Source organism: Mustela lutreola, chromosome 4 (genome assembly GCF_030435805.1).
Source record: "Mustela lutreola isolate mMusLut2 chromosome 4, mMusLut2.pri, whole genome shotgun sequence".
NCBI classification, from domain to species: domain Eukaryota; kingdom Metazoa; phylum Chordata; class Mammalia; order Carnivora; family Mustelidae; genus Mustela; species Mustela lutreola.
This window is the reverse complement of record NC_081293.1, coordinates 80,244,207-80,263,414: the sequence shown is the minus strand read 5'-3', so window position 1 is coordinate 80,263,414 and position 19,208 is coordinate 80,244,207. Positions and strand designations below refer to the sequence as shown.

Genomic DNA, 19,208 nt, shown 5'->3' with positions numbered 1-19,208 from the left:
TGCTTTCCTTCCTCTCTCTCTGCCTGCCTCTCTGCCTACTTGTGATCTCTGTCTGTTGGATAAATAAATAAAATCTTTAAAAAAAAAAACATTTTATATAGTTTAACACAGTAATTTCAAACTTCTTTGTAACCAAAAATGAACTTGAAAAGTTAAAACACATATATTTGGATCTTTTGCAAACTAAGTTATTATTCTAATATAGAATAAAAATCCCTAAAGTTTCTCCTCGATACTTACTAGTGTACTCTTAACATTTAAAATGAATTAGAAGTAATGTACAAACCAATTAAATTTTTTGTGCAACTAAATCTTTCAAAATTATGAGGCTAATGAAAATATGTTACATCCTAATTGATCACTCATTTTCTGTTGAACTTTGTGTTATTATTCAATGCTCTCACTTATCAAAACTGCAATAATGATTAAAAACCATAACAGTAACATAGACCAATAATGGCAAGAGAAAATTTAAATTTCATTTAAACCATACATTGCAGTAATTTTAGTGCAAAAATATAAACAAAAATCAAGAAACCAAAATTTGGCCATCTATCCTCTGCTTAATTCTAAACTTTAATGAACTGGTTAAAAATGAAAGTAGCCCAGAAATCAGTCATATCAAGTTACAGCATAGAAAAAATTTAAATTAGCAAATCAGATTTCACAGAAAAATGTCTTCATAGGCGACAGAGTAAGAATTTCAATTTTCACAAGAAAATTCTTAGATGTTTACAAAACTATAATTGATTAAAAACATATTGTCGTAATTTTATTACTTGAAATATACAAGTGCCATGAAATTTTACTTGCCATAAAGCAGCTTAGAACATAGGCACATGGTTAGAGGCATTTGAAAATGAAATAAAGGTTAACGACAAATAGCCAGGCATAAAGCAATTAATTAAGACAGTAACATTAACAGGCTCTGAAAATGTAAGAAAACACACAAATTGCTCAAAGAAAAATTCTGTTTTAAGCCACAGACATAAGCATGAGGTTCAATGACACACATCACCTGGAGGCTGTTTTTTTTTTTTTTTTTTAAAGTTCTTTAAGATATCACAGGTCTGCTGAATAAAGTAGAAAGTCAAACTTAAAGAAATTACAAGTAAAATTCGTTGACTTATTTCAGCACAAATAAAATCTCCAATACCTATGAACAAAATCATTCATACCATCAAAATACTAGAAGTATACATAAATTAAGTACTTGCCCCTTCTGACTTCTCCACAGTGTTAGCCAGCATCTCCTGCAGGGCCCGGACAGAGAGAGACTGTTCCAGCACAAAGGTGCAGATGGAGAGGTCTGGGGGAACATTCTGTGTGGAAAGAGGAAAAGATACCATCATTGCTGCTGTCACTACCACCATCATCAACATCATCATCATCAAGCAATCAGACCCAATTTACCTTATTATGTATCAGTTTCCTTCATTTAAAAAAAAAAAAAGAGTACTTGTCAATTCTCTAGTATCAGTTCCTAAATCATCAAAATATATTATCTTTGCTCACACTTAATCCATTTTTGAATTTATAGATAATGACAGCCAACATTTTATTGAGTGCCTGCCTACTCTCCTAGGCATTGCACTCAAAGCTTTATCAGTAACTCCTCTATGATTGTCCATAAGGATTATTACTATCATTGTGTGTACAAGAAAACAGAGAAGTTAGGTGAATTTTCCAAAGTCACAATAACTAAATTCTTCAAGGCATTATTGAAAGGCCAGATTTTTTTGGACTCTCAAGCATTCTTTTTTTTTTTTTTTTTTTTAAGATTTTATTTATTTATTTGACACACAGAGAGAGAGATCACAAGTAGGTAGAGAGGCAGGCAGACAAAGAGGGGAGGAAGCAGGCTCACTGCAGAGCAGAGAGCCCTATGCGGGGCTCGATCCCAGGACCCTGAGACCATGACCTGAGCCGAAAGCAGAGGCTTTAACCCACTGAGCCACCCAGGTGTCCCTCAAGCATTCTATTCTAATCTACCACATAGTCAGCTGATTAAAAAATATAAAGAACAGAAAAATTCTTGCATTGAACTAATATTGAAGTTAAAAAAAATAGAAAACTGAATTAGTACAACAGAGCCTTTTACACAGGCTTCTCTTCATCCAGAAAGAAAACAATTACTTTGTTTTACTCAAGTTGGATACATGTTTGAGATGTAGCAATGTGATTTTCTGCTCTGTCCTGGGATGGATAGATGGATGGGTGGGTGGGTGAATGTATGTAAGTGTTGTTACATTTCTCATTCATACTTTTCCCCTTCTCTTTCCTTCCTTTGAAACTCCCACTCCAAACAAAAACCCCATCAATTCTGAAAAACCCAAAAGATAACTTTCAAGGTGGTGAAGGAAACAGGTAAGTGAGTTAGAACCATCCCAATCAGGAACAAGTATATTATCGTTCATGACTCTTTTTGCTTTAGATAACCAGGCCCCAGGAGGTAGTCCAACTGGGTCTGGGAAGATCCTCAAAGGAGGAATCTCTTAACAGAGTAACATTATAAACACATTAAACACTAAACGCAAGAGAGACAATGTCTCCTTCATAAAAAGAACATTAAGAGGATGAATTTGATAACCTGCTACAATGTATCAAAATTACAATTTTCAATTTCTAAGTGTTTATTAAACTGAACCACTACCATTAGAAAGATTCCTATCAGCAGAGAATGATACATTATCATTTTAAGGTAAGATAAAGAGCTAGGGCTCCAGAATTAAAATTCTTCTGTGGATGAAAGGAACACGTCATCTTGGCCACTGGGATTTCTCATATCCCACAAAACAGCCATGTTTTGTTCTGCTTGGTTTTCTTTCTTTTTTTTTTAATTTATTTTTTATTTATTTTCAGCATAATAGTATTCATTGTTTTTGTACTACACCCAGTGCTCCATGCAATCCCTGCCCTAATACCCACCATCTGGTTCCCACCCCCCATCACCACTTAAAACCCCTCAGATTGTTTTCCTGAGTCCATAGTCACTCATGGTTCACCTCCCCTTCCAATTTCCCCCAATTCCCTTCTCCTAATTCCCCATGTCCATCATGCTATTTGTTATGCTCCACAAATAAGTGAAACCATATGATAATTGACTCTCTCTGCTTGACTTATTTCACTCAGCATAATCTCCTCCATTCCCGCCCATGTTGCTACAAAAGTTGGGTATTCATCCTTTCTGATGGAGGCATCATACTCCATAGTGTATATGGACCACATCTTCCTTATCCATTTGTCTGTTGAAGGGCATCTTGGTTCTTTTCACAGTTTAGCAATCGTGGCCATTGCTGCTATAAACATTGGGGTACAGATGGCCCTTCTTTTCACTACATCTGTATCTTTGGGTTTTATTTCTTTAATGAACTTTCCTTCTCTGGAATCCTCCATCTTCCTGTCATGGGCACAGTGAAATGTCTCTCCATTCCTCCTCAGACCACCTCAGCTAGTGGTCAAAACCAATTTCCAGATCTGGGCATAGCTACTGCCTTCCTAATCTGCAGTCAGCCAAACAAGGGCTTTCTCTCCAAAATCTCAGATAAGGGTGCCTGGGTGGCTCAGTGGGTTAAAGCCTCTGCCTTCAGCTCGGGTCATGATCCCAGGGTCCCGGGATCAATCCCCGCATCGGGCTCTCTGCTCAGCGGGGAGCCTGCTTCCCCCCCTCTCTCCACCTGCCTCTCTGCCTACTTGTGATCTCTCTCTGTCAAATAAAGACGTAAATCTTTAAAAAAATTCAAAATCCTCAGATAAAAGACTGGATAAAAGATAAAAGATAGGGACGAACCTCTTTCTTCCTTTCACATTTAGGAATAAATTCTTTTAAATTTAATTATCTCAGTTCTAGCTATATTATGATTTATCAGATGAAGACAAATGCTATTGGGCAAAAAATCTGATACTCAAAGAGTTTATTCCATTCTTATCCATTTTAAATGTTCAGGTTTGCAAGCTATACTCTGACCAACACTGCTGGTAGAATCCTATGTTATTAAATGGTGTGCTCGTGAACCAATTTCTAAAAAAAAAAAAGCCTTGATTTGTAGCATTTGCCCATTTCTATGACATAAATAATAACTGCTGATTTCAAAGTCAAAGTTGATACATCAGCTTACAAAATTCCTAAATATGTAACACATAGCTCTCAGAAATCTATGAGAACTATTCCCAGGGCACCACTGGACTGATTTCAGACCCCTATTCATTAATTGCTTGAGGATGACTATAAAATAACAGTTAAGAGCTTGGATTCTATAAATAGTTCCCAACACAGTAATCCTGGCCTCACTACTTAATACCTGCTAACTTCTCTAATCTTTGCTTCCTTCCCTGGAAAATGATATAGTAATTATAATAACTCTATCACCCCCATAGACTTGCTGTGAAACATAAATGAGATAAGTGAAGAGCTTTTCACAGTGTCAAGAACATAACAAGAAATCAAAATAAGGGAGCCACTATCCTTATTTTTGCATATTATCCTTTCTCTCTGTGGCACTAATGAAGTACCACTCATTTCTTAAAACTGATTCTTAAATGGACTCTACTTTGAAGAAACAGTGTTTGAAAACATATATCAATAATCATGCACTGGTTCATAATATCCAAAATATTCTACTATTTTCAAGAAAAGGTCATTTTTGGCCAAGCTCATACACTGAACGTAAATTTTTTCATGCTTCACTTTGCTCAAAATGTTAAAATATGGATCACTCTACCAGCTTGCATTTATTTTAAAGATCCTTGAAAAACACATGGATTTGGAACGAATTAATCCTGCCATACGAATTTCATGTTGCCATAGATGTACATGCCCATTACGAGATATTTTTCTAGATAGTGGGAGTCAGCAAGAGTAAACAGACAATCCATAGCGGCAACTGCCTCTCAAAGTCTCAACCCACTTTCTTCTGACCCATCTTCCTCTTCTCTCTCTCTCTTTGCCCTTCTCCTCTTCAAAATATGCACAGATGCCAGAGAAAAGCTGAGCGGGAATAAAATTTTGTTTACCCCTTTTAGGAAAATGTGAAACAATGCATCAGAGCTCTATAGTATTACCTTTTTGTTTCGCTCTAAAGAAAAATGGTCTGGTTGTTTTAGGCAACAGAATCATTACCCTAACTCGTGACCTTTCAAAGTGAACTACCAAAAGTATTCCTTAATTTAGATGAGGGTTTCTTCAAATAACCTTGAATGTTTTATAGTTAAACTATACTATGGCATTTATGTCAAGCCTCAGTTCCCACTCTCCAGAAATAAAATTAAGTCAGGGGAAAATAAAGGGTATCATTCATTCATTAATGACCAACTAAATGGCCAGAAATAAAAATGACTCCTAACACCAGGCACAAGAAATACAGTGTAACATTCTATAAACTTCTGGAACAAGAGGTCCGACTCACAAACATTTGCAAGCTGTCACCTTGTCCATCACCTTTTATTTTTTGAATCAACTTTTCCTGCAACTAAGAAATTGAAGTTTTCCAACTTCAATATAAAAGAGCATTGCTTGTCCTTACAATGAAGGTACTCCTAAATTGTAAAAAGCAATGCTTAGGCTAAATGCTTTTACATTATTAAGTGCTTCAAAATGGACTACGTAAGAATCTTAAAGAAATACAACACAGCAGGTATGCCTGTCTGCATCTTAACTGTTATCCATAACATTTATTTTCCTGCAAAATTAAGTCAGAGAAAGTGCTTCCAACTAAATGTCTACCTACGCTGCCCAGAATAGTACCCAAAGCAAGCAGGCAAAAGGTTAGTACTACTCTTCATGTGGGACAACCCCAATTTTATCGAGACATGTACTTCCCTAAGAGTAACAAACCTGAAGCTAGCAACCTCGCTATGGAACTTTTCTTCCTTTTAAAACACAACAGTGGTCATCTTTCTCCTCTGCCTGACAGTTCCCTAGACTTAAGGGGAGAAAATTCTCAAGAAGAACCTCAGCATTTGGCTTTGTTGGCACTGGAGAGACTGAATGAAATCAATTAGGTTTCCAGCTGAGGTATCCATCAAACCATTTGGTTTCCAAGGATATAACTGCCTAACCCGTTTGAAAACCTATTGAAACATGCCATCACCTTAAATGAACTGCAACAGATAATTTGGGACTACAGAAGTCACAGATCATCTCTCTCGTTATCACTGTATAAAAATTGCATAGTAACTAACCACTCTATTTTAGCATTTCCATACCTTTGCTCAAGCTTTTCCTCCTTTAGCCTACAATACCCATTTCAAGTCTCCAACTATGGAAAATCCTTCATGTTTTCCAACTATGGAAAATCCTTCATGATGTAAATAAAATCACATAACAAAACATTTTCCCTATTGAAAATTCAAACAATAACAAAGGACAGAAAACTCTCTTTCCAAATTTATATTCATTCTCCCTTATCTTCCCTCCCAGGCATCACCAACTGGAGTTTGATGACCTGTTGGATGTGCACATTTTCAGGTCTTTTTCTAGCATTTACATGCATATGTGCATATACAAATATATGGAATAGCTTTTCCCATTAATGGGCTCACCTTGTACAAATTATATATATTATAAATTACTAATATGTTTTAGAGATCATTGTCTATTAGTAGATCTTTATCTACCTCATTATTCATGACTGCTAGAGGATCTAGATATACTATATTCCTCCTGAAGATTGGTTCAAGTTCTCTGCCATCTAACACTGTTATTGAACTTGAATCCTCACCCTCCCAACAAAAGAAGGTGCTCACTGTTTCCTTGAGTTGACCTCAAGCTCTGAGTCCATCTATATCTGGAAAATTAAGCAAATCTGCCTAAAGGGATACCAGTAGGTACAGCTCTAATGATCTCTAACAGATCTCTACTTATTCCTAGACTCCTAATACAAAGACAAATTAACTTACCTTTTTGCTATATCTTTCTTCTGTTTTTTTATTTAATTTTTTTCAGTGTTCCAAGATTCATTGTTTATGCACCACACCCAGAGCTCCATGAAATATGTGCCCTCCTTAACACCCACCACCAGGCTCACCCAACCCCCAAACTCCTTCCCCTCCAAAACCCTCAGTTTGTTTCTCAGTGTTCTCAGTCTCTATTGGGTATTTACCCCAAAGATACAGATGGGAGTTAAAAGAAGGGCCACCTGTAACCCAATGTTCCTAACAGCAACGACCACAGTCACCAAACTGTGGAAAGAGCCAAGATGCACTTCAATAGATGAATGGATAAAGAAGATACAGTACATATATACTATGGAGTATGATGCCTCCATCAGAAAGGATGAATACCCAACTTTTGTATCAACATGGATGGGACTGGAAGAGATTATGCTGAGTGAAGGAAGACAAACCACCAGACACTGCAGTGTCTTTCAAACGTGCTCCATATAACCTGTAGGGTAACTCAGATATCTCAAAATGTATTTTGAAAATTAATGGGGTATTAAATCTTCACAATTTAACAGCACAGGGAAATGAATAAGTCACCACATCTGAGGACACGGGATTCAGGTCCAGCATGGAACTACCCAAGGAATTTCAGATAAACCAGTCTGAGCTTTCCCATCTATTAAGTGGTAAAATATTTAACACATTTTGAAGAATTGTTTCTGACGTTCAAATAAGAAAATCAATGCATTATCAACCAGAAATCACCAATAAAATATAATTTTATCTGCCTAATTTAAGAAAAACCTAAATCATGTAGAAAGCTCAGAATCGACAAGATGTAAATTAAGAGAAAAGCTACTCTTCTATGAAGAAATAGGAAGACAGTATATTTTAGAGTACAGCAGATGGTCTGAGGTTGAGACAGATTTGTTTGTGCTCAGCCACACATCTGCTCAGCGGCCTTTGGCAAGGCACTGTAACCATGGAAGGTCAACTTCTCCATGAACCGTGGAAGTACCAAACTGGATCTTCTCCAAAAGTTATCTTGTTTGATTGTTTTTTCAAGTTGCCAAGTATAAGCATGAACCAGACAAAATTTCACCTACCATATGGGGGAATAATGTTCTTTAAAACATGTATGTATTTGGTCACCTGGGTGGCTCAGCAGGTTAAGCCTCTGCCTTCAGCTCAGGTCCTGATCGCAGAGTCCTGGGATCGAGCCCGCATCGGGTTCTCTGCTCAGCAGGGACCCTGCTCCCCACCCACCTCTCTGCCTGCCTCTCTGCCTACTTGTGACCTCTCTCTGTCAAATAAATAAAATCTTTAAAAATTTTTTCTATATCCTACCATTCCAATAAAATTATGTTTTTGTATCCCATTCACTTACATAAAATACTGTGGGAAGAAGTATCAAAAAGAATATAAGGAAAATCTTAGTTGACTTTTTCCTCTTTATAGATCTTTAAAACTCCAGTGCTAACATTTCACCCTATTTCCAGCCTGACAATACGGTTATTACAAGACCATCACGCTTTCCCATGGGACTTTACAATACTGAGTTTGTTTACTTTTATGTTTGTTTTGTCAAGTTCTTCTCCCCTTCATCCCACTTTGCACCACAGATTAACAAGAAACTGCCTTAGGGAAAGAAATACTTATCCTATGTAAATGAATTCTTTTAGATGAGGTTTTTTGTATTTTTTTTTTTAAACCAAACTTAATGTACTTGTAATGGATGAAACCAGTATGTCTGGGTTTTCCAAGGTCTAAAGCCTTCAAATCTCTTCAAAAAACTCAAGTCATTCCACTTGGTATTCCTGACAACAGAGGTCCAGGTGGGGAAGGATCTATTAGCAGGTTTAAATGACTAGTAATGAGTGTAAATCACCACTACCTACAGCCATAATCCTGGCAATTCAGCAGTTCATTAGGACAATCCCAAGTGAATTAGAAGGGTTTTCCAGGATCTGCACAGTGTTCATTTTGCCCACTGGCACACATCTTTTGATACAATGTATAAACATAATACTGAATATAATATTAGGTAGATACACCAACCTATCTCATTTTTACAATTATTTTCACACTGACATGACTCAGATGTGTCAGTGCAAATCAGAGGTACACTAGTTTGACATCCCATCATGAATCACGTCTCCTATTCTAATATCACCACAGGAGTATTGTCTCAGGTCAAAACTGGTCACACACCTTGAGTGGAAGCCACTGTTGGTGATAACATAAGTAATGATACTTTGAAAGCAAAACCCTCAAAAGAAAACCAGAGGAGAGACTTCTGCTATGAATTAAGCCTCAGTATGAAGGTATCTTAAAGATCACACATGCCACTCATAGTTCGCTGGCTCTAGCCCCCTGCTTCTAAAATTTGCTAAGTCAAACTGTCTTATCAGTCACAATCTTGATAACAGCCTAATTCTCTAGACTCTAGGTAATGGCCCAGTTATGTAATTTGCATTTAAAACACATCATTTCTAGCCCACCAGTACATCATGATGATGTTCTAGGAATGTGGGCTCCAAATTAAAAGAATCTATTTTGAAAATGATTTATTATTTGTCAGAGAGCGAGCGAGCATGCAAGGAGGGGGCAGGGAGGGAGAGGGAGAGGCAGCCCCCCCGCAGAGCCGCGAGCCTGACGCGGAGCTCAATCCCAGGACGCCAAGATCATAACGTGAGCTGAAGGCAGACACTTAACCAACTGTGCCACCCAGGTGTCCCTTAAAAAAAATCTATTTATTTATTTATTTAGATTTTTTTTTAAGATTTTATTTATTTATTTGACAGAGAGAGATCACAAGTAGGCATAGAGGTAGGCATAGAGGCAGGCAGAGAGAAAGAGAGAGAGGAGGAAGCAGGCTCCCTGCTGAGCAGAGAGCCCGATGCGGGACTCGATCCCAGGACTCTGAGATCATGACCTGAGCCGAAGGCAGCGGCTTAACCCACTGAGCCACCTAGGCGCCCTAAAAAAAATCTATTTAAAAGGCCATGATCTCACCACTAAATTCAGAGAGTTTAGAGCTATCGGTAAATGGATGAATATACAAACCACAAGAATAAATAAATTTGTGCAAATATTGGAGATACTGCTCTAGTGCAAGTCACCACAGATTATTCTGGAGCAGTTTCCCTCTACTCAAAAGAGATTTTTTAACGAATTAGCAAAATACCTATATGCTCATTACATATGCACTAAGGAAGTGGCATTGTTGTGACAATAAGTACACAGTAATAACTTAGACAAAACTACTGTGAGCTGCAAGTGTTTGGTAAATGTTAGAATCAGTGACATCTCAGCCTTGCTCCATGTTAAAATCCCAGTGAAGCAGACAGACAAATACCATGTGACTTTACTTATATGAGGAAGCTAAGAAACAAAACAAATAATCCTATGCGGGAAAAATGAGGTAAACCAAGAAACAGGCTCTTTTTTTTTTTTTTTTTAAGGAAACAGACTCTTAACTATAGAGAACAAACTGATGGTTACTACAGGGGACATGAAGTGGGAGATGGATTATACAGGTGATGGGAATTAAGGAGAGCACTTTTGGTGAGCACTGGGCATTGTATATGTTGAATCCTTAAATTCGACTACACTTGAAACTAATGTTATAGTGTATTTACCTAATATACAGTGAATTTAAATAAAAACTAAAAAAAAAATAAAAATTTTTTTAAAAAGTGCTCAAACCTGGTAGATCCTCCAGTAAAAATTTCTTGTTATTTTTATTATGTTATGTAAGTCACCATAAAATACATCATTAATTTTTGATGCTGTGTTCCAAGATTTATTGCTTAAATCCAGTGAAAATTTCTGATGATTAACAGTGCTGTCTCCAGGAAGTACTGACAGGCTCACTGCTTGAAAGTACTTGGGGAAAAAAAAAATTTTATCATAACTAGGTCAACCTAATTATCTGTCATATGACCTTTTGCTACAATAATCACAGTCCCTGGTCTCATAATCTGCTAAAAGAAGAGGAAAGAATGCACACAAACTTGTGAAAAGGGCAATCAACAGATTCTGAAATTACTCAGAGCTCCACAGTAAGAAAGGAAATAAAAACCAAAAAGGAGACTTACGGCTTCCACATCAAGTTATGTAGGCAATAAGATGATGTCTGCACATTTAATTAATTATGTAACAGTACAGATTTATTCAGGCATAATCATACAAATACCAACCATCTCACCCGTAGGTATCTCATTCTATGAAAATGTGCTGGATGATTTTATCTAAATTAATTTAAAATGGCAAGAGCTAAATTAATTGCTCAGCATCAGTCTGAACAAATCAAGCTAGAATGAACTCAGTAACATCACCTGGAACCTCAAAACTAGAACTCCAAGCAAATATAAACAGAGACATTCAGCACCAGGAAATTCTTCCGAGGAATTCTGCTAGCATGGAATTTCTCTACAGTTTCAAGAATGTAAAATAAATAAAACCATGTAGAAATAATTATGTAAATGATAATACACTATCTTTTTTTTTAAAAGATTTTATTTATTTATTTGACAGATATCACAAGTAGGCAGAGAGGCAGGCAGAGAGGAGGAAACAGGCTCCCCGCAGAGCAGAGAGCCCGATGTGGGGCTTGATTCCAGGACCCTGAGATCATGACCTGAGCTGAAGGCAGAGGCTTAACCCACTGTGCCACCCAGGTGCCCCAATAATACACTATTTGAGTGTTCTCTGCATCCTAGGTCCTAATTCTCATCAAGACCCTACAAGGGAAGTAGTAGTATCCCCGCTTCATAACTGCATAAATGGTGAACCAGGAAAGTCAATAACTTGATCTAAGCAGAAACTATTGACAGGAATATCTGCTTAGTCTAAAAGCCATACCACGTTGCCACTCCCAAGGTAACATCAGCCTGGTTCTTGGCTGTTTGGTTTTTCCATCCATTTGTGATGGTAATTATTGCTGATAAATTAAACCTAACATGACCGTGTTCACACTCTAATTATACACAGAAGCAGAGTCAGGAGTGACACAAACACTAGGACTTGGCCTTGTGGGATATTTTAAAAGCTCGAAACCTGGTATGAGCCCTTCTGGGAACATGTTAGCAGGAGTAAAATTGTAGTAAGACCTTAAAATAATGATCCTCTCTAGATGGATGCCTTGTGGGTATATTTGGACACAGGGATCTTTTCCTTGTCTGAAGAAGACAGGACTTCTAACCACTTTGGTAAGAGATATCGTATTTTCTAGCTGATGAGAGGAGTATATAGCAGAATTTAAAAAGCTAAGTCAGGGGGAGTTAGAGAGGAGAAGGGAGTTGGGGGGAATTGGAAGGAGAGGTAAACCATGAGAAACTATGGACTCTGAAAAACAATCTCAGGGTTTTGAAGGGGCGGAGGGTGGGAGGTTGGGGTACCAGGTGGTGGGTATTATAGAGGGCACAGATTGCATGGAGCACTGGGTGTGGTGCAAAAATAATGAATACTGTTATGCTGAAAATAAATAAAAAAATAAATTAAAACAAACAAAAAAGCTAAGTCAGGGTAGATACTTTAGGTAAGTAACACAAAATTGAAACTGAAGCTGTTTTGATGAAATTTAACCCTGACATGATGTTAAGTGATCTGGCCATACTTTAGAGATCAATTAATCCATATACACTATAAACATCCAGCAGAAGATAACAGAGTACAGATACAATTTGGATAACCAAAAATTCCCTCTTGCTTAACATGTATTTTGGTTCAGAAGGGGTAGGTAACACAAAGAAATTAGAGGATATTTTAGGAAGATGACTCTAGCAGCTGGGTACTTGATAAATTAGAGCCACAGTGTGATACTTTTTGATATTCAAGAATCTATTCAAAGAAGATAAAATGGTTGATAAGCTACATTAAAAACAAAAATAATGGGGACTTCCTCATGTGGCTGAGTGTGGAGGTTAACTAATCTCCCTGAAAAGCAAGGTGGATAAAATTTAAATAAACTTTCAGAGCTGTGGGACTTAACCAAAGGCATTAAAAATATATGTGACAAACTTCCATACTTGAAAACTGCTGAACTTCAGGTAAAAACAATCCATGAGTCCATGGTGGTGTGTCTCCAGGCTTCTTTCATCTCCCCTCAGCTCAGCCACTGTTGGTTTTCTGCCAGATTGTGGCATGGGGTGATTTGTGAGGACCAAAAGCTGTACCGCACCATGGAGGGGAGCTCACCTGATTCAAAGTAGATGTCATGCATGCTACCTTGTGTGTGAAGTTACACTTTCCAGCAAGACCTGACAGGTTTTCTAGCCTGACTCAGAGTGTACAAGATGCATGCAGAGAGGGACCGAGGGAGATAACCCTAAGATCATGACCTGAGCAGAAATCAAGAGTTGGACACTTAACTGAACACTTAATCCTTAACTGAGAACCCCCAGATGCCCCCAACTCAGTATATTTCTGAATGAAATAACAAGCACGCAAAATAGACCCAAGCTATTCACAGACTCCAGGTTAATCTGGAGTAGCGTGTGCCCAAAGAGACACCAAAAACCCAGCACAAAATAAATCCAAAGCAGAGCTCAAATGACCCAAACTTACTCACTTCTCTACCCACACACAGGTCCATCTGCAGAGAACAGAACCCTTGCTGCTCAAAGTATCTGGGTGCAACCTCTGTGCAGTCATTGCCCTAACTCTAAGACATTGCATGAACAGGGCAACTTCTAGGAATCAGGGTTTAAACAAAAAGAAGGAAAAAAAAATTGGATAAGTGACATCAGTGTCAAAACATCACAGGGGAGAAAGATTTAGAGATTCATCCCAGGCAAGTCGCTGAAAAAAGAAAAGACAAATAAAACTAACACCACCACTACCTTGAATTGGGGAAAGGTCAAAATTTATTCTTCCTAAAATATTCTATCTTTAACCCCCCCAAAAAATGTGCCATAGGCAAAAAAACAAAAAACAAACAACAACAACAACAAAAAATAAAGCAAAAATGACACCAGTAAAATGTACCAATACTGAGGTGGGGGGGAAAAAGTCAAGACAAACTGCCCCTGAGTGTTTCCAGATATTACAGTTAGCAGAGAAAGTCTTCAAAGCAACATTAAAACATAAATATATTTAAAGAACTAAAGGAAGCCATGTTTAAACAAATAAAGGAAAGTGCTTTAATAATGAAACAACAAATAAAAATTCTCAATAAGGATACAGGAATTTCACAAAGAGAATCAAGTGGAAATTCTGGATTTGAGCATACTAACTCTAATAAACCTACTAGAGGGTCTCAACACCAGATCTGAGCTAAAAGGAGAATCCGTGAACTTAAAGTTATCAATCAATAGAAATTATTCAATCATTTGTGAACAAAGAAAAAAATGGTAAAAAAAATTAACAAATTAACAAAATTAACAAACCTCAAAAATCTCTCAAAATGCATCAATATACATGTAATGAGTCCCATTATTGTCCCAGGATAAAGGGAAAAGACCGGAAGATAGATAGATATACAGACAGATAGATGCTTTAGTTAACATACAGTGTAATATTAGGTTCAGGTGAACTGTACCTACTCTGGAAAACAGTACGGAAGTTCCTCAAAAAGTTAAAAATAGAACTACTTTAGCATCCAGCAATTGCACTACTACCTATTTACTCAAAGGATACAAAAATCCTGATTCGAAAGGTTACATGCACCCTGATGTTTGTAACAACATTATATACAATAGCCAAATCATGGAAATAATACAAAGGTCTATCAACTGATGAATGGATAAAGATGATGCAGTGTACACACACACACACACACACACACACACACACACACACAGAGGAATATTACTCAGCCATAAAAAGAATGAAATCTTGCCATTTGCAATGATGTGGGTGGAGCTAGACAGTGGGTTGCTGAGCAAAATAAGTCAGAAAAAGACAAATACCATGATTTCACTCATATATGGAATTTCAGGAACAAGATGTAGTTGAAGAAACAATGGCCAAAAACTGCTAAAATTCTAGGGGAAAAAACTAGTTGACGTAGCCACACATTCAAGAAAAATCGCAAAAAATCGCAAGTAGGATAAATACAAAGAAATTCATACCTGGACACAACATAATCAAACTGTAAAGGAAAGAAAGAAGGAAGGAAAGAAGGAAAAGAAAGAAAGAAAGGAGGGAAGGGAGGGAGAGAGAAAGAAAGAGGAAGGGAGGAGAAGGAAAGAAGAAAGGAAGAAAAGGGGAGAAAGAAAACCTCTAAAGCAGCAAGAAAAAAATTACTCATCACATACGATGTAGAATCAATATGATTAACTTCTGACTTATCATGTGAGATGAGGTCAGAAGACAGTGGACGTATTCAGACAGCTGGAAAAAATGTAAATTCAGAAGTCAATACCCAGCTAAACTACTTTGCAAATATGAAGTAAAATAAAGACATTCCAAGATAAACACGGATAGAGAATGTATTGCTACCACAGCTGACTTACACGGAATGGTAGAGGAAGTCCTTCAGGAATTTTCATAAAATCTGAAGAAAGAAATAAAAAGCACCAGAAAGGGGCACCTGGTGCCTCAATGGGTTCAACCTCTGCCTTTGGCTCAGGTCCTGATTGCAGGGTCCTGGGATAGAGCTCTCTGCTCAGCAGGGGGCCTGCTTCCCTTCCTCTCTCTCTGCCGGCTTCTCTGCCTACCTGTGATCTCTGTCTGTCAAATAAATAAATAAAATCTTAAAAAGGAAAAGAAAAGCACCAGAAATAAAAATATATATATAAGTACATATTTATCTTACATAAAATACATATGTATATAGCCCATATATATATGAGCTAATGTAAAAGATTCTAGAAATATTGTTCTCATTTTATCAAGTAACTTCTTTAAAGACTGTAGGAACAAGAAGAAAAAAATCTAAGCCCATAGTTAGAATGGAGAAAACAGTAAAGATCAGAGTATAAATAAATGACAGACTAAAAAGACATAGTAATGATCAATGAAACTAATGTATAAAAGGATAAGCAAAATAAGCCAAACTTTCAAGCCAACTATCCCCCCAAAATAAAATTGTAAATGGAAGAGGAATTATTACAACTGATATTAGAAATACTACAAAAAATAAAAATTAGAGGTTACTATTAACCATTATAAACCAACAAATTGGATAGCTAAGAAGAAATGGTTGAATGCAAAGAAACATACAACCTATCAAGAATGAGTCATAAAGAAATAAAAAATCATACCAACCTTGTGTATGGTATATAAACAATGAATCTTGGAAAATGAAAAAAATAAAAATTAAGATGTTAAAAAACAAAAAACCTCATACCAACCCAATTACTATAGAAAGCAGGATTTTGTGTGTGCTTGGAATAAGCTTTTAATTTTTTAAAATCTTGGTATATATAATATGTAAGCTCAATTTCAATATTTACTACATTAGTCTTTATTTCAAAAAAGTTAAAGATAGAGTTTACTGTAAGAGATATTAGATATGAATCTAAATTTCATAAACATGTCTTGATCATTTTTGGCCAAAAAGTCTTTTCATTAGCTTTTTTTTTTTTTTTTTTAACTAGTAACATGATTGAAAGACTCCTATCTTGGAATAAAGGAAGTGTTAACTCTACATTTTCTTGCTACTGTTAGCTTCACACACTTTTTAAAAAACTTTTCACTCCAGTGTGGTTAGCATACAGGGCCATATTAGTTTCAGGTGTACAACAGAGTGATTCAAGAGTTTCATGTATCACTCAGTGCCTACCAAGTGTACTCTTAATCCCCTCAACTACTTCACCCATCCCCCCACCCCCCACCTACCTCCCCTCTGGTAACCATGTGCTTGTCATCTATAGTTAGTAGTCTTTCTGTTAGTTTATTTCTCTTTTCCCCTTTGTTCATTTGTTTGGTTCCTTAATCTCACCTATGTGAAATCATACAGTACTTATCTTTTCTGACTGGCTTACTTTGATTAGCATCATACTCTCTAGATCCACCCACGTTGTTGCAAATGGCAAGATTCCATTCTTTTTTATGGCTGAACAATACTCTTTTTTGTTTCCAAAGTTTGGGGCTTTGGCAAATAATGCTGCAATAAACATAAGAGTGCATGTATCCCTTCAAATTAGTGTATTCATATTCTTTGAGTAAGTATCCAATAGTGTGATTATGGGATCATATGGTAGTTCTATTTTTAATTTTTTGAGGAACAGCCATACTATCTTCCATAGTTGCTGCACTAGTCTGCATTCCTGCCAACAGTGCACAAGGGTTTCTTTTTCACCACATCCTCACCAACACTTGTTGTTTCTTGGGTTTTTGATTTTAGTCATTCTGGAGGAGATGATACCTCATTGTGGTTTTGATTTGAAATTTCATCTTGATGAGTGCTGTTGAGTATCTTTTCATGTGTCCGACATCTATAAGTCTTCTTTAGAGAAACGTCTGCTCATTTATTTAATTATATTATTTGGGGGCCTTTTGGTATGGAGTTGTTCAAGTTCTTTATTCTGGATACAAATCCTACATTCTGGATACAAAGCCTTTATCAGATATGTCATTTGCAAAATATCTTCTCCCATTCAGCAGGTTGTCTTTTAGTTTTGTTGTTTGCTCCTTTTGCTGTGCAGGAGCTTTTGTATTTTGACTTAGTCTCAATAGTTTATTTCTGCTTTTGTTTCCCTTGCCTCAAGGACACAGATCTACAAAGATGTTGCTGTGATGGATGTCAGAGAAGTTATTGGCTGTGCTTCCTTCTAGGATTTTCATGGCTTCAGGTCTCACATTTAAGTCCTTAATCCATTTTGAGTTTATTTTTGTGTCTGGTGTCAGAAGGTGATCCAGTTTCATTCTTTTGCACATAGCGTATCCAGTCTTTGCAACATCCTTTACTAAAGAGACTTTCCTATTCCCATTGAATATTCTTCTTCTTTATCAAAGATTAACTGACCATATAACTGTGGGGTTATTTCTGGGCTCTTTATTCTGTTCTATTGATCTATACGTCTATTGGCATGCCAGTACTACAATGCTTCGATGACTACAGGTTTGCATTACAACCTGAAGTCTGGAATTGTAATACCCCCATTTTCTTTTTCATAATTGCTTTGGCCATGTAGGGTCTTTCACGGTTTCACTGCAAATTTTAGGATTATTTGTAGTTTTGTGAAAAAAAAAATCTATTGGTATTTTGATAAGGATTGCATTAAACCTGTAGACTGCTTTTGGGTAGTATAGACATATAAACAGTATTTGTTCTCCTAAACCATGAGAGTGGAATGACTTTCCATTTCTTTATACCCTCTTCCATGTCTTTCAACAGTGTTTTATGGTTTTCATAGTCCAGGTCATTCACCCCTTTGTTAGGCTTATTCCTAGGTATCATTATTTTTGGTGCAATTGTAAATGGGATTGATTTATTTTCTGTGTTTGGTGCTTCATTATTGGTATATGGGAATACAACAGATGTCTGGACATTGATTTTGTACACTGAAATCTTACTGAATTCATTCCAGTAGTCTTTTGTTGGGAGTTTTTAGGGTTTTCTATATAGAGCACTATGTCATCTGTAAATAAAACTTTTACTTCCTCCTTACCAATCTGAATGCCTTTGGATGTTGTCCAAGCACTGTAGCAAGAACTTCCAGAACTATGTAAGAGTAGTGAGAGTAGACATTCTTGTCTTGTTCCTGACCTTAGGTAGGGGAAAGATGTCAGTTTTTCCACATTGAGTATACCGTTGGCTGTGGGTTTTTCAAACATAGTCTTTATTGTGTTGAAATATGGTCTCTCTAAACCTATTTTGTTGAGGGTTTTTTATCATGAGTAATGTTCTACTTTGCCAAATGCTTTTTCTGCATCTATTGAGATGATCATATGGTTTTTCTCCTTTCTTTTTTGGTGTGATATATCATGTTGAAAGATTTGCAAATATTGAGCCATGCTTGCAACCCAAGATAAATCCCACTTCATCATAGTGAATAATTTTATTAATGTATTGTTGGATTGGGTTTGTCACTATTTAATTAAGAAGTTTTGCTTCCATGTTCATCAGGGATATTGGCCCATAGTTTCACATTTTTGGTGGTGTCCTTATCTGGTTTGGTGGCAGGGTAATGCTGGCCTCATAGAATGCATGCAGAAGCTTTCCTTCCTTTTGTTTTGGAGTAGTTTGAATAGTTATTAATTCTTGAGATGTTTGGTAGAATTTACCTGTGAAACCTGGACTTGTTTATCAGGAGTTTTTTGATTACCAATTCAATGTCATTTTCTATTTCTTCTTGCTTCATTTTTGGTAGGTTTTATGTTTCTAGAATTTGTCCATTTCTTCTAGGTTGTCCAATTTGTTGGCATATAATTTT

The 19,208-nt window shown here is 36.7% G+C and overlaps 1 protein-coding gene across 3 annotated transcripts in view; it reads right to left on the bottom strand.

The window, feature by feature from the left end:
* RYR2 (ryanodine receptor 2) overlaps window positions 1-19,208 on the bottom strand; it is a 751,000-nt gene that overhangs the window by 466,889 nt on the left and 264,903 nt on the right. For all 3 annotated transcript variants that reach the window (XM_059170336.1, XM_059170337.1, XM_059170338.1), the window contains exon 3: window positions 1,214-1,322. In XM_059170336.1, coding sequence (XP_059026319.1) covers window positions 1,214-1,322 — 109 coding nt within the window. The remainder of the gene's footprint in view (window positions 1-1,213; window positions 1,323-19,208) is intronic.